Genomic DNA, 17,558 nt, shown 5'->3' with positions numbered 1-17,558 from the left:
ACTGTAGCTATAATCCAATGTCTGTTGTGGATAATAATAATAATAATAATAATAATAATAATAATAATAACAACAACAACAACAACAACAACAACAACAACAACAACAACAACAACAACAACAACACCAGCACTTCATTATGTTACATCAAGTGCGCTACTGATTGAATTTAACAAATCAATGTGACTTTTCACTTGTAACTTTTGTACAATATTGTAGTTCCACTTTTTGGCACTAGGTGTCAGCACTCTCACAGAGCTGCTATGGTTAAGGAAGGTCACTAGAAGCCTTGTCTGTAATACAAAGAGCAAGAAAGTAGACCAGTTACATGTGTGAATGTGAGCTCTGAACGGAAGCTGCTAGTTTCAGTTTATATGAGCAGTACTGACAGTGTTAAGTTTGGGGAAACTGCTGATGGGATGAATGAGCAACAGCTGGAGCTCCACCGTGACGAGCCTCTGTGTACAGTGAAAATAAAACAAGTAGAGGAAGATACAAATATGTAGAAGGTAGAACATCCATGTGTTTTCTTCCAGACAAATCTTTACTTCACTGACCCAAGAGACCCGTTTCACTAGATAATGTGTAACAGATCTTATGTAAGAATTCCAGCTACAACGCATGTGGACTGTGAATAAACTTCAAGCGGCCGGTAGCGTCTGAGCTCGGTGGGAATTTGCAAGACTAAACGTGACAAATCGGTCTTTAACTAAATTAACAATTTCTGCACTCAGCAACATCCGTCTCCTTTCATCACTGTCCTCTTCCGTCTCTCCTGTTTCTATAGCAACTAATGTTCAATGGCTTCAATCTGTCTCTCTCTGTTCATGTTCATAAGTCTGAGTGTCTGCTTGGTCTCGTCTTATGAGTCTGGGACTTCAGAGCTTTTCCCCTGACCCTAGTAGACTGGAAAACTCAAGGGTCAAACACTGACATAAAACAGTAGTAGAGGCTTAGCAAATTTAATGAGATTTACATGAAACAGAGGAAAACAAAAGAGTTAATTACTTAAGGCACGAAGTACCATAGTACCACAGTGCATTAGGTCCAGCCAGGCTTTGATTATAGCAGCAATGATGGCTGTTTAACTCCTTACATCCTAAGAGGGGCTAACAGATATTAACATTTTGTGCCCAATACTGATAATAATTTTAAGGGAAAAAAATTATTTGATTTATATTTTACACTAAGAATCTCTCACTGGGACAGTACCCCTCTATAATCAGAGAACATAACTGTACCATAATCCATTGAAATTATAGTTTCTAAGTTACATTTTACCCCATTATCAGAAGATTGCAAGTTTGAATACCGTGAACAAAAAAGACACTATTTCAGTGTGTTAATATTGGCTGATATTATTGGCCAACACATATATCGGTTTGGCTCTTATCTCAAAGCTGGCTTTACACAGTGAAACTCTCATGCAACTTTAGTTGCTTGAAACCCAAAAAAATTAAGAAATAAATTCCACTTGAGCTGCATAACACAAGGCATCCTGCAACTCATTTGAAACTCTACCATAACAGCTGTAGCAGTTTCAACAACAGCCAACCAAAATGACGTTAACGCATTACATGATCATGTCGAACGACATTTGAAACAAGTATCAGTTTCTCAAAGCTAATGTTTCTGTAACCGCCTGGTTTAAAGAGCCAGCTAACAGTAACAGCTGTTAATACGGCTGCTTGTGCAACCGTTTATTCTTCTAAATTAGTTATTACAATCTATTCAGCTAGATTATTCATCTTCTTCTTTCTTGATAGCCCCCAAGATATGCATGCGCACATCTCCACAATAAGGACAAGCTTTTCCATCTGGAGGGGGACTTTCTTCATAAACAGACTTTGAGCATTACAAGCTTTCCAATTCATTTTCCATCCAGTAACCTGTCTCTTCCTTTATAACGTCTCCTTGCATAGCTGTCAAGCTGCACAACTCACAACATGCAACTAGCTACACAAAAGTTTCAACATGTAAAGCCCACCCAAGGACGAATATGTAGCCCACACTTAGTTCCTCACTCTCGTACTTGCAACTTGCATATTACTTTCATGACACAAACCAAAAAAAAATCATATTAGCTACTATATAATAATTTTTTTGATGGGATTTTCCCCCCAATTTTCTCCCCAGTTTAGTTGTCTCCAATTCCACCCACTAGTTAGGACCCCAATCACGCGATACTACCAGCTCTAAGAGGGCGAAGGCTAACACAGGCTTCCTCCGAGACCTGTGAAGCCACCGCATCCTATCAAACTACCAGCTCTGTTACGTCAGCTAACAGACACCTGCGCTGACTAGCATCGCGCTAAGTGATGGGGGGAGACGGGGGCCATCGTACCCACCCAGAGAGCGAGGCCAACTGTGCTCTCTTGAACTCCCGGCCACGGATGACTGTAGCATCACCAGGGATCGAACTCACAATCTCCTGATGACAGGGCCAATGCTTAGAAGCTGTCTAGCCTTAATGGAGTTAAAGGTTATATGAGGTTAATGAGCGCACTAGTCAGTGTTTTACCTCCCTCAGTGCAGAGGTTTCCTTGTCCCTCTGCTCCAGCAGGCTCTCCAGGTGGTGGATGTGCATCTCGGCCTCAGCCAGGCGGCGCGTGCGCTCGTGGTCCTCCTCGCTGGCTTTGGCCGACAGCCCTTTGCTCTGCAGCATCTCCAGGAGCTTCTTGATGGACTCGTCGCGGGCGCTGAGCGTCTGCTTCTGCGTGTCTATGCGCAGCTCCATCTCCTCTAGAGTCTTTCTCAGGAGAAAGAGCTCCTTGGCCTGCCGCTCGTGCTCAGCGTGAAGCCTCTGGAAGTTCTCCTCTGTGAGCTCGGCGGAGAACGGCTCGCCTGGCCGGACGCTGCAGTCCTGCTGGAACAGTTGATTCAGGTCACGCTGGATGCGCAGCTCATCCTGCAGGGCCTGGATGGTCATTTGGAGGTGCTGCAAACAGAGAGGAAAATGTGTGTAAATAAACTGTTCCGCACTGAAAACAGCATCTGCCAGGGGTGTGAATTAGGATTTTTCGGGAAATTATTAGGAGTATTATGAAATCTCAGATTTTGCCACAATTCAGTGCAATTATTTTGGCATTCAGAATAATGTTGAAAAAAATTTTCTGATAAAAATCACAGACAAAAATCATTTACAATACTTTTTATGCTTAAAAAATAGCTTGAGAAATGCATAATTTAATGAAAATACCAATATCAATGCAAGTGCAGCTGAATCCCTTAATTTTTAGACCCTTATTGCGTGCCATCACAATTTGTCACAATTAGTTATTCATTTTAGCTCATTATAAAGAGGTAGAAATTCACAGAAATTGCAAACAAAAGTGTAACAGACATGAGAGCTTGCCAGTGTTTACAAAAAATGAATGAGGAAACCTTTGCCAGCTGACTCAGTTTCTGGACCGACAAGAGTTAGTCCCCTTCTGAGATTATTATGTGCTCTGCTGCAGAGCACCTCATGACTGCACACGTCTCCATCTGCCTATGAGGCTTAGGCTGACCCCCTGTCTATGTGCCACCATCTATGTATACAAATGAGGTTAAACTCCAGCCAATTCCAGCATTACTGCAGCTATTAGTGTTGTAAAAATGGCATTAGCTCAGCAGAAGTAGAAGCACTTTATCCTGACTTTTGCATTCATAATAATGCACTCGATGACTAAGCTTTCTGGCTGTAGAAAACAAAGCACAAGAAAATTGTCTGAGCCCCTGTGGGTTCAAACCGTGTGACATTCAGGCTTCACTGTGGACTCTATTCCAGACATGCCACAGGCGACGGCATTGCTAGGCAACGGCAGACAACGTAAGAGGGAGGGGCTACACATGTGCACTCACTGCTCAAGTCTGTGCAGGTGTGGGCAGGCCAGAAGGGCTGGGGAACAAGATGACTCTCATATCTTCATGTCACTGCTGTCGGAACAAAACCTCGTATCTCCATTTTTGTCGTTTTTCAGTTTTTGACAATCTGAAAATGCCTGTTGTTCTTTACATTGTGTGTAAATTTCATAATAAATAGACCAAAAGAAACCAAAAGCCCAAAATTACTTGGAAAATTCTGGTTCCATTGACCTACATTAAAAGTAAAGTAAGTTTTTTTCTTCTCCTGTAAAGTTATCAATTTGGAGATACGAGGTTTTCTGACAACAGCGACATGCTTGATTGGAAAGAGATCAGCAATTTCCAAAACTATAATAAAGCAGCCATTTAGGCTGTGATGTCATTTATCACGATAACAGTAAAATATTGCCCACCCCTACTTCAATGTTAGCAAAATTAATACAAAAAAATATTAAATTAGTAATTGTCCCACACCATGACAACAATAAGAGACTCTGATATTGATATATATATATATATATATATACACATATATATATATATATATATATATATATATATATACACATATATACACACACACACATATACACACATACACACACACACACACACACAAGACCTTGTGTAACACATGTTCACCACAACAACATGTCCACATTCAACTCAATTTTGAAGAAAGTAAAGCTTGGACTAACGTCAATCTATATTATTGGGATGAGACTTTTCCATCTGAGGATTCTGTGGAGCTGAGATAGCCCCCTGACCCTGCTCCCTGGAGGCCCAGAGTAGCTATTCCCACCTTAGGGAATCAGTCCCAGTGGCCAGAGATAACTCTTAGCAAAGGCAGAGGAACAAAGCTCTAGCCAATTCACTTTGCCATCCCCTAAAAAGTACTCAGTGAGATGATAATCATCTTGTAATGGAGTTTGATCATAAGCTATGGCTGCAGTCTCAGAGCAGACCTGTAGATGCAGAGGAACTGAGAGTGATGAGCTAATGCAGCACCCAACCTCACCACAGTGACATCAGGTCTGCCTCTATATAATGGACCCAAACAAGTGATAAGCACCATCCGGCCTTCTGGTCATCTCTGTCCTCTGTTCCATCACTTCCTCTCTCTTCCACATGGTCTCTTTCAGCCAAGCTAATAAGTGATGGACAGTTACAGTCGTGTGCAAGATGGCGCTAAAATGATTTTGAAGCGAAGTGAACACATCCTCTACAGAGAACCCACTTCTGCATATTTTACTGCACAATTATTGTACTGGTGTATATACACACACACACACACACACACACACACACACACACACACATTATATATATATATATATATATATATATATATATATATATAATTTTTTTTTCTATTTATTTTTCATTCAGGTACTACAAGGGGACTTACCTTTGCACCTGTGTTAATGTGATGTGATAATAAATGTGATTTTATTTTTGATTCGATTTTGTTTCTTTCCTGAAAATAAGATATTGATGGGAAAAATAAAACATAAAATGTTTATTATTGTCCATTTTATATTTTGTTTTTTTTTTTCTCAATATGTTAAACCCAACATGCTGAAATCTGTTCCCTGTACAAGATATGTTAACTTTCAACAAAATGTCATTTGACATGTTCAAACATTTGCATAATTTGGTTTCTGTCAATACGTATAAAGTATGGTAATAATATATGACAATATATGGCAAATAATATGTCACTATATGACATACTGTTATAAAAAAAAGGGTCACAACTACATTGCATAGCTAAAAAGAGTACTAGCAGTGATCACAAGGCCTGAATTTTGCCTGTACTTTTGTCCATTTTGTCCATTTTGGTAATTGTTGCAAACATTTTCTCTGGCCAAACCATCTCTTTAAAGACATCAGGATTACTAAATGAGGACAGAGAAGGAAAGAAAGCAGCAGCATGGAGAGATGAGGCAAGGAGCACAGACAAGATAAATGAAATAAAAAGGTTACTACTAGTGATTCACAATTATCAGCACTGTGAGAACCCGATGGCCAGCCTGAGAGGAAACAGAAGGCCTGCTGTCATTTTGTGTAACAGCAGGAAAGACTAACAGATTGAGATAAACAAGAGCAGAAGACAACATGTCCTGTGACATGCTATGCTCATTGATGCATAGACATGAGGACTGGTGAGTCATGAGACAGACTCATGCAAATATGCCTCCCTCTCTCTCTCTCTCTCTCTCTCTCTCTCTCTCTCTCTCTCTCTCTCTCTCTCGACAATAGAAACATCACAAGGAGGAGGACGGAGAGCTCAGGGCTGCCATCCATTCTCTCTGTCTTGTAAAGGGACGAGTCAGAACACATCCACCAACACGTAACCCAAGCACTTTGGTCCTGGTGGACCTTAGCCTTCAATTTCAGGCAATATAATATGGCCTGGGCTCATATAGAGGCTGTTTACACCTTGCAAATCATGAGTTAACAGCGAGTGGATCCTGTTCAGATTTCATACGAACGCATGAACGGCCAGGTATAAACTACAGCTGAAATATTAATCATTTCTATATTGAAATCACGATTTGAAACAGCAATTTTCAAATCGCAAGAACCACAATTTAAACTGTCAGCTAAAAGGGGAAATTTAACCTTCTAACATAAAGCTTGTTGAACTGGCAGTCCGAAAAGTAGATGTTCTGGTCTTACTGAGGGGAAAAAGGCTTAATCGCTTAATTAACAGAAAACAAATCACACTTCCATCGCAATTGTAATACTGGTCATAAAAATTGCAGATCATATATTTTCCCCAAATCATTCCGCCCTAGTGTAAACACACACAGGAAGCTTTGTGATTTGATTATGAATGAAACACTCAAACTACATTCAGGGGGTAGTCAGAGGCCATGTTCACATTACTAGGCTGAAATGCTACATACGTGATTTTTGTGCCTTAATGAGACACAAATCTGATGTTTTCAGAGCTGTGTGAACACAAAAATCTGATGTTTTCAAATCAGATCTGAGCCTCTTTCATATGTTATTCTAGATCGGTTGCATATCCATTTATGAGAAGAGTGAGATCATGTATGTGTCCCCCCCCCTTATACTTATGAATTATAAAAAATAATCCTCCTTTGCAGCAAAATAAAGCTCTGCTGATCATTCAAACACAATTTTTGAAACCAAATGGTCTTAAATACTGGAGTTAATGTAGAACTGCTAATTCACCCTTCAACCCTGAAGGTTGGCACGCAGACTACTGGTCACCAAAGCAACGCAGACAACAGTCTCGCCTAGCTATTAACTAACAAACAGGTAAAGTGAATGATTTAAGACAAACATTGATAATTCAGAGACAAATGGACTTATTTGCATTTATAAGCATTTAAGCTGGTTTTGATACATTTAATCTGCAGTGAGAAACTGTCAAAACACAAAAGTCGTGAAGCTGAAACCAGTTTCTTGTTCTAATTTTTACAGAATGTAACTGCTGCACCATTTAAGGTGGAACGGGAAACTATTCCACTTTTGAGGAAAAGTTTCCTGCTGGAGATGTGAGAAAAACAGCTACAGCTGAGCTAAAGCTTAAAGCAGAGCATAGTAAGCCTGCGTTTGTGTTTATATTTTTAGCCTATACTAGTACATTAGCATGTGCAGAGACATATTTGCAGCCAAGATGGTAAAATGGACCAAAAATGTTGTGGCTCCCCAGGTGGTTTGATTTTTGGTGAAAGGATTAATTTTCTCTTCTTAACATTTGGGTTGCCGACCCCTGGTCTAACCTGAAGTTAGTGCTAATAAACATTACCAAAGAATCTGACTTTCTTTCACCTTCATCTTGCTCTATTAATAAACAGCTGAGAGCAGATTATCTTGGTGAGAAAGGCTTTTTCTGTTGATTAGTTTGTTGTTCTTTATGAACGTGGATCATTCACATGCTTTTCTCAATAAGGATATGCACATATTGGTCATTTCAGGACACGTGTGTTCACAGTAATGACAGATTCGAGGCACTTAAACACACAAATTTGAACCAGAGTTAGAAAGATCGGATCTGAATTAATTATTTTATTAATATATTAGTTGTATTTCGTTCAATTAAACACTTACTGCCCAGATAGCCAGGTTTTTAAATATACTTTCCTCAGGTGCATATATAAAAGTATACATAAAAACTGTATATATATACATAAAGACAGACAAACACATACAGTTAGAGACAACGAGAGACAGGTATTACCCCTGTAAATATTGACTGCTGCTCTCTGTGGTTCCTTAATGGCACCATGGAGACAGGAATATGCATTATTCATGCATCTCATCCCGCTACTCTTATCTCAAACTGTGTGCGTGTGTGCGCGAGTGTGAGAAGGTGCTGCGTGCAAAGTGAGAGAACAGCCTGCCATATAAGAAAGATTACTAAACCATTCTCTCTCATTTCCCTCCATGTAGCCTACATTTTCCACCACTTTCCACAAGTCGCTCAGTGACTTCCAGGAACAAAGTACTTTCACTGCAAATTTCTCAATCCATACCTTCTAAATATCTTTTAAAAAAACATCTCTGTCCAGCTTGGACAAACACTAGCCATTGTGTTCCCTCTCTGGGACAGCAACAGGTGCAGATCCATCACTGTGTGCATCACAGAGATCATGTGTATGTGTGTGAGGTCTATGGGCTCCAGTGGAGCTGAACTGAGCAGTGAGGCTGAGAGAGGAACAGAATCAGGTCAAGCAGAGCGCTTTTCTGTTTAGGTTACGAAACATGCTATGAGTCATGAAGCTAAAGACAGTCTGATCGGAGGACCTGGGGGCATGTCAGGATAGAGTCCCATATAACAAGACTATATAACAGAACTATACGAATAAGAGTTTTAACACAGTGTTTGAATTGTTAATAAAATTCTGATATTTGATCCTGAGCAGTGATATAGAGCACCATCACTTCCACTTACGACAACGAATAACTTAAAATATAACGTTTTTAATCATTCTTGCAGTACTGGCCATTGCAATATCTGCAGGGGTCAAAAAGAGCAGCAAAACCACACATGAAAGTGCATTGTCAAAATTCCACTCAATAAAAAAGGGAAGTATGGAGCCAAATATATATTGGAGTGGAAGTCTAAACTGAATGTTTAAAGACCCAGCACAGAGTCTTTTTCAACTGTCACCAAACTATTTCATACATTTCAGTCACCTTCCAAAACTGTCCCGAAAAAGGGAGTTAATACATTATTTTTATTTTTATTTTGTCTTTGTCGATTTCTGCATCTTAGCCATTTCGCTGTGTTTGTGTGACCCTCAACATATATTCCTGCATATTCATGACCACCTCTTGATAGCCTCACAAGCCAGACTTCTACCGATCAGCACAGAGTCTGGTCCCTTCCATCGCATAAAATGGCCAAGAACCACTCATCTTGTCAAGATGCCATAAAGCTGACATGCAAAATGACTAAAAACATAGAGCATGGACTGGAGAGTGAATAACTACTTTTATTAAAAAATAAATAAATAAAAAAGTTAGGACAATTTGGTTTTCCATAATATGGGCCCTTTAAGTATTTCCCCTGGCAATATGTAAACCAGCCCTGAAGTCAATCACAGTGATTTAAACTATACTCTTTGAGCAGCCTTACAAAGCACAGTTACACTTCCACAGTTCCGTTTTGATGAATTAAGGTTTTTATTGATTAATATATTGCTTAATATATTGCAAGACACATAACAAAATATTTAGCAATACTGGTCTAGTATTAGTTATACTCAGTTCAGTTTGCATGCTTGCAATTAAATTGGCTAGACTTCGGTTTAATAATGTCTAAATAAGTGCTGATGTTAGCCTCAGTATCATGAAGCCCATTGATGCTATCTATTTTCTCTATAGGCCTATTTGGACAGGACTACATCTACATAGGGACCTGAGGTAATTTCCCCTTTTACAAGTGCTTCCCTGTGATTTCATTTCTGTCTGGATCGGCCACTTCTGTGTTTTTCTCCCTCCTCTGCTAAGAAAACTGCCATTCTATACTGTTTTTCCACCAAACTCAGTGGCCTTCTGAGAAATTATATTCCGTCCAGATACAAACCTCTGTGATTTTGTCGGACTTTCCAGGCAGACACCACATTGTGTTGGAAAAAATAGCTTTTTGAGTGCTGCTATTTATATTTAGACTCATACTGTTCCTATCCATCGGCCCCAAAACACTGATCGGTCCATCTCTAGAAATTACAGCCAAAAAACTTGCACCTCCTGAGGCAATTTTATTGCCATTCAGATGAATGAGTTAGCACTGAGGATACATGTCCTTTTTAATTAATTAATTAATTAATTAATAGACGGATAGACAGATAGCCATCTTCCCGAGATACTAATCCAATCCAAATAGGGCTTACGAGACACAGCACAACACTGTTGTGCTTAATCAAAGATCACACTAAGATACTGCCACAGTGCCATATCCGCAGACAACATGAAGAAACATGGCAGCACAATGAGGAAATGGGAGTAAGAAAGGACAGAGAAGAGAGAGAGAGGAAGAGAGAGAGAAAGGGAGCCCAAAGGGGGAGACAAACAAAGTGTTTGTAATAAAAAAAAAATTGAGCAAAAAGAAAAAAAAAAAAGTTCTGGCTTTCCAGCTCAGATTTCCTGATTTTAAGCCGTCTACTCGCACAAGACAAACTCAAACAATCCAAATGTCTCCCTTCATCCTGGACCACCATCTGATAGCATGTCCTAATAATGAATGGAGCGCACTCTGAGGCTGCTGTATATTCTGTACAGCTGGAGCGGTTGACGGGCAGTGCACTGTGGAAGGACGACAGGCACTGTGATGTGACTGGAGCTCACTGAGCGTGCTGTCACTGTCGTGAAATCTCCTGGTCAGTACAGGCCTGGTCAGACATGGGAATAGTGAGTGTCAGAATGAGAAATGGCACAGAACCTCTTTTTCATTTCCACTGCTGATTCTCAGCATCAGCTGATACCAATATTAATCCGAAATAAGCTTTAACACTACAAATTATTGGGCTCCAATTGACCAAATAGGCTGTATTTCTTTAAGCATTTTATCAGTAAAAACATTCCTTGATATTCCACACATTTTGCTTGAAAGAAATCTTGTTTATAATCCTCATAAAAGCCATATTCATATTTCTTGGTCACAGGTTCTGAAAAAATAAGGCTTGTATCACTGCCCCTAGCCTTCGTAGAAGGGGTCAAAATGACTATTCATAGGGAATTTTGACGCACCATGTTATTTTTGGTCAGTTCTGTCAATAAGAATACTTTATTCCTTGACATTCAAAGGAAAAAATCAAAAATATGTACATTACAAAAGACATTTTATGCATGACTAGTAGTCTCTGTAAAAACATCAACTTATTTAATACATGATTTTGCCCAGATTTTTTTTATTAGCATTATCCATCTTTATCAAATATTTAAACGTCATTTTATCACTTCATACATTACGTCATATATTTCTCATTTTGTCTGATATCAAGTGTTGTTCAGAATTTGCTTCAGACATCAGATCTCATAGCCAATACTCAACTGGAATCTTGCTGCAAGCACTGACCTATTGTTCTTGTGATACAGTTAATGAACTGTCCGTTATGAGCTTGAAATGTCCGCATTCAATCTATAGACCAGCTATGGCATGCAAATATTAACCACTGTTAGCTTGATGCTAACAGAACACTGTGACTCCCATTACCAGGCTAGCTGAAATTAGCATTATCTTAGCAGGGAGGAAACAAGAAAACAGAAGGGTTTCTATATTAAACGTTGGCTGATGCTCAGCTAATTCTGTCACTGTACCTCGCTCTGTACTGTGCTCTGCTGCAACCAACATTGAGCTCTCCTCCACTGCAGAAGAGCCACACCCATTATGGTATGTAAAGGGCAATTCATAATGCATAATTAAATGGATAGGATGTAAATAGTCATTCAGTGTGGTTTAAAATGAAATGCTACGTTCTAGAGAAACTTAGAATTGTTCACAGTGGTGGTGATAGGAACCAGACGTCTGAAGAGTTTAATGCTTCAGAAAGTTATGAAATGGTTATGAATACACTGCCTGATATTTGAGACGTTGTTTTACGATAGTTTTGCCATAGGATGATTATCTTATAAAGTAATAATCTTTTTTAAATCAATTCATGGTGTAGAGGTACATTTAGGGTGTCGTAAGGCAAACGTCTTTTTTCAGATTTATTACCATTATCAACCTCAGAAGCACCTGTAGGTTCAGTGGTCATTGGACAGTAAGTAACAGTAAATATATTTGCTTTGTAGACTTTAAGACCCCTGATTCACCACCACTGTAAGAAGATCTGAATTGTTAAGCTTCTCTACAATGAACCATTTCATATCAAACCACTAGGAATTACTTTGTTTACATATAAACGACCGAATTAAAATAGCTGGAATTCCCCTTCGCCAATAATACTTGTTCTTATGTTAACAATAGACTATGTGTGGCTACAGCTGTTATCACTCGTGTCAAACACAAGGCCCGCAGGCCAAGTCAGGCCCGTGGCACAATCCTTTTCTGGCTGAAAAATGATTTCAATTTTCTATTAATATTAGCCCATTTTACCATGAGCTGCACTACATTTCCCAACATGCACTGCAAAAAAAAGCCAGTTTTAGAAAACCTACTGTACATTGGGGACATTTAAAGAGGTTTAACAGTTAATCTGCAGCTAATGTAGTCTATTGTTTTATATAAAACAGTTTGTTTTTATTTAAAATTATTTTTGAATTGTTCAAGTATTCAAAGCCTATTTTTTGCCATTGTAGTTTTGGCATATTTTTAACAAACAATTGCCAGTGGGGTCATGTTATCACATGACCTGCTTTCAGTTGCAAGCACTTCAGAGATATTTCAGATTAGATTTGCTACAGATTTGGATCCAATTCGCTCCTTTTTCCCTCCAAAATCTGATCCAGTATTTTCTGCTGGTATCTGCCTGATACCGATGTCTGGTGTCGGCTTAGTGCCGTCTCTAGTGAGAGTGCTTGTCTCGGTTCTGCTCAGAATGGAAGTCTCTCTGAGTTTAAAGCACACCGTGCCAGGACCTCATTCACCCGGAGCTTGGTATGAGCTTCAGCAAGGCAATCACAGGCACACATATCTTCACCAACATCTGCTTTACATCAATACCTACTGTATCATTCACATGCTTATCCATCTCTCTCCCTTCCTCTCACTTGCTCAGAGTGACACCCACAGGAAAAAAAAAAAAACATTCTGTTCAAGTGTGGGCTTGCACACCACAACCCCTCCCTTCTCAAGGTCTCTCTCATTTTCTCTCCATCCTCTCTTTCTTTCTCTCCTGGGTTATGTCATCACTCTTTTTTTCCCTTCTCTCCAGGGTTATATCATCCCTGCCATCCTTTACACTCGTCTCCGCCTTACAGTCCCATCTCCGCTCCTCCTTCTCCTCCTCCACTCCATCTATTTCCTCCATTCCCTCTCTCTCCTCGGGGCTCCAGAGGCTGACATTTAACTAAAGAACATACTGAGGCACCCTCCTGACACAGACCAGCCCACTGCTGGAGTCTGATTCTCCCTCATTACTGCTGGATGATGTGCTGACCTCATATCTGAATCTGATCAGCGCTATGCAGGTTTTCAGATGAATATACAAACACAGATCTGTTTGTTTCACTCGCAGTGCAATCACTGCCAGGCAACTCCGAAATAATCTGTCCTGCTATCAGAACGTTCTACAAAAACTGAATGACGCTGTGTGAATCATAAAGAGTATTCTGGGAACGTTATACCACTGACAACGATACAGTACCACGCAAAAGTCAAAGACTACCTGTTTTTCCAGTCAAAACAGCCATTAAATATAACATATTTTTCACTATGTAGTGTGTTCACACTTCGCCTTTATTACAGCTTCCATTCTCCAAGAGACTTGCTTTCAGATTTCAAAGAAATCTGAAGAGATATTTTTCTACTCCTTCAAAGTTCAGTCAGTCCATCCCAATCCCAAACACTTTCAGTGATGTTGAAGTCTGGACTCAGTCCATTGTTCAGCTTCTTTGTTTGATGTGTCCGTCTCCTTTTCTCAGTGAGGTTCTTCTTCACAGCTACACATCCTTTCAGACCCATAGCGCCGAGTCGTCTTCTCACAGTGGAAGGATGGACAGAAACACCTGAGGATGTTTTCAGATCTGAAGCAGCTTGATTTTCTCCTCTCTCTCAAAGATGAAAGCTTTAAGTGCTGTTTATCTGATGGGGGCAGTTTTGGTGTCGACAAGGTCTTATAGGTGGTTGATAGGGGTTTCATTTTCTCTGTAGCTTTTAATCAGTTCTCACACTCCAGTTTTGGAAACTGCAATTTTTTTTCCCCACTTATTTTACTTTGACGTTCCCCTTCCTTTAGGTGGACCATCTTATATATATTCTTCACAGAAATATAACCGAAAAAATTAATAACATAATACTTAATGGCCATTTTGACCGTAAATTAAACAAATGAAGGATGATTTATGACTTTTGACTCTGACTAGAGAACAATGTTCCTATAAGGAAATATTTTTGTTTCAATTTTTTATTGAAATATTGATTCTCTGCACTGATTTTCCTCTTAAGACGTATTTAGACAGATATGCTTGCTAGTTAACTTGTTGCGTGTTTTGTGTGTTACTTTACAGCTAAATCAGTACATATCGAATAACTGACCACATTAGAGTGAGTGCTCAGCCCAAAGAATGTTTACTTTGGGAAAATTTGGCACAAGGGCAAATCTTTTTGATGGCCTTGCCTTAGATAGTAAAAGTAAGTAGATCTGACTCTGGAAGCCCACCTTTGGCACAACTGACACGGCATAAACAAACCAATTGTCATGACTAACAGAATACCATTCAACTTCCTTCACGTCTTTGTGAACTTTTACAGCTGAAGCAAACACTTTCTACCACACTTCCTCTCGCAGCCTATGGGTATCCGCACTGAACTGGCCACACAGGTTTCAGCCAACACGAAGGACAGCTTTGCCAGCCAACCAAAACCATGTGCCCCTCCCTTGGAGGCGAGGTTTAGAGTGTGGGGTTGCAGAGGGAGAGTTAATGGTCAGCAGGGGAGACATGTAGCCCCGAGGCAAGAAACCCGGAACTGTATGCATAATTCATCACACCGGCGAGGGTATCTAAGAGTTTTCTGAATGGCTTTGTCAGAAGAAGGAGAAGCAGAGTGAATCTAGAGCTAAAAAAGGAAAGCCTCCAACCTATGTGCGTGCCAGCTGTTGACAAATCCTCAGATTATAATACTGTCATTGAACGACAAACTCACATCAGCTACTTGAAGCTCATTTAGTACTTTTAGTAGTTTTCTAGCTGGTTGCTGACCCTCTTCCTTTCTCACTGCTTTCATTCTTTTCATTTTTGCGGAGGGATGAGATTCTGCCAGGCCGGCTCCCACACATGAAACATGTTTAGAGAATGCCAAGCCGCAGACTGCTAAGGAGAAGGAGAAAAGAAAGCAGAGGAATTCACCGGAAATCTTCACCCTAGACGCTCAGCAGCCTATAGCTATAACGGGAGCCTGAATAAACCTTGCGGAGGGCGGGAGAGTGGGTGGTTATGGGACCTCCTTGTAAGCAAAGCAACTGCCCTGTAACATCCACCATGTGCTATGCCTGAACCTCAACTAGGTTTCCACATTCTCTGAATAGTTCATGGGTCACAGTGAAAGATGTGCAGAGTTTAGCTGGTGAGCACACACTGCTTCCTCTTCCTTCTCCACCATCTACAGCATGAGGCTCTCAGAGCCACAGTAACACTGTTCTGGCTTTCAGTCTGGCTAAACAACCTACTCACCGCAGCTTTCTTTTTTTAGTTGTTGCACTTGAGGTTAAAGTTGCAATCATGTTAACAAACATGTGTACTTCAGATGTAATCGTAGGGTGGGCGACATGACAAAATTTATGGCACATTTTGTAACATTACATTACAATATGCTTTTCTGAGTAAGTCATGGATATCAGTTATTAGAGAACACTGACCAAGTACATGTCCTATTACAAGAGTGCATAATCAGTCCTGTGTAACTGGATATAGTGTAGGGCTGAGCGATTCATTATTATATTGAATTTCATATTGAAATTGCAATTTGAAAAAGCACAATTTTCCATTTACAAGAGCCGTAATTTTCATTATAATCTAGTTTTAATGGGCAAATTTAACCTAATAACCCTCAACTGGCCGTCTGCCACATCACACTCCGCATTCAAGCCTCACTTGTGAAGAAAAGAAAGTGCTGATCGTGGTGAAAAATGGCCTGGAGCTTAATCGACAGAAAATAATCACTCGCATTTAAATCGCAATCACAGTGCAGTGCGGTGAAATACTGACTACAACTCACTATCAAGTTAATAGCATTCTTTAAATGTGGCACTGCTGGTTCTTTATTTGCCTGTTACAACTTGTCGTGATATTATATTGTTCCCATATCGCCCACCCCTAATATAAGGAAGATACAGGGCCATCATCCCAAATACAGAGGAACAGTCATAAAATATGATTGTGTAGCAAAAAATTAAAAGACAATAACAAATACAAAATAAATGCTGAAATCAATAATAACTAAATGAAGAACGGGTGCTCATGAATATCGAACATTTTAAATCATCTCAATCGTGAGAGTAAATGCTGCCCCAGGTCAGTTCTGTGTGTGATCCTTTACTGAGCAGAAGGAATGTTAGGGTTCTTTCAAGCGTACTTTGTTTGGTGTGGACCAAACTTTTCCTTTGGTTTGGTTCATTTTGACTGGTGTGAACCAACTGAACTGTGGTCCACCAAAAATCTGGAGTCTCTGCCCACTTCCAAGTAAACTGTTTGTTGCGGGGGGGGAACACATTTCTCTGCTGGATTGCACCAAACAAGTGAGTCCCAACATCAGAGCATGTTTCTCTCAGCGCACATCAGCATTGAATGTCTGCGTAATCTGCTTGTTTTAACATATGAATCTTTACAGACACTTGTATCATTCTTGCAGATTGAAACACAGAACATATTTTCCATTGCTGGGGCCAAGCAACAGCAACCTTATCAGGATTATCTAACCAGTTAAAATAGCATTATGTATTTTATGAAAAGTATATGTGAGGTTTTTTTGGCACTAATTGAGGCAAATGTGAAAGTAACGCCTTTATCACCACCAAAATTTCTGTCCAATCAATGAACACCCACACGTACAATCTGGTGCACTTTGTTACACTGTGAACCCAAGCAAAGTAAATGAAAAAATACAATATCAATATCACAAAAACTCTGCTGTGGACTTTAGCAGACGAACTAGGTGTGAAAACAGCCTTAGCTAGAAAAAAACCTCAGCAAGAGACCATCTGCCAGCACCACACATTCAAGAAATGCTCTGCTTTAAATGTAAATATTATGTATATGTTGTATTGACAATTACCGTTACACTGTTATGTAACTTGGAGAGAGCAGAGCAACTTCCACTGTCATCGTTTGGTCTTCTGGTTTATCAATATGTATCATATTCAGAGCGTCCAGAAAACGCATATGCTGACGAAGTGCAGGAAGAGGCCTATTTACGCTCTTTGTCCTATTTGATTTTAGGCATCCTTACGCTTTTGGTTTATTTCAATCTTGTGGGAATTTTACATTAAAAAGAACACATCATAATGGTATATAACATGATGACTATATATTATATATATATATATACACACACACACACACACACACAC

General features: G+C 39.7%; 1 protein-coding gene across 7 annotated transcripts in view; it reads right to left on the bottom strand.

Moving 5' to 3' along the window:
- erc1b (ELKS/RAB6-interacting/CAST family member 1b) overlaps positions 1-17,558 on the bottom strand; it is a 360,642-nt gene that overhangs the window by 278,334 nt on the left and 64,750 nt on the right. For all 7 annotated transcript variants that reach the window (XM_036577652.1, XM_036577653.1, XM_036577654.1 and 4 more), the window contains exon 3: positions 2,522-2,938. In XM_036577652.1, coding sequence (XP_036433545.1) covers positions 2,522-2,938 — 417 coding nt within the window. The remainder of the gene's footprint in view (positions 1-2,521; positions 2,939-17,558) is intronic.

The sequence above is a fragment of the Colossoma macropomum genome, unplaced genomic scaffold (assembly GCF_904425465.1).
Source record: "Colossoma macropomum unplaced genomic scaffold, Colossoma_macropomum, whole genome shotgun sequence".
NCBI classification, from domain to species: Eukaryota; Metazoa; Chordata; class Actinopteri; order Characiformes; family Serrasalmidae; genus Colossoma; species Colossoma macropomum.
The sequence above is the reverse complement of the archived record's forward strand: the minus strand, read 5'-3'. Positions and strand labels throughout refer to the sequence as shown.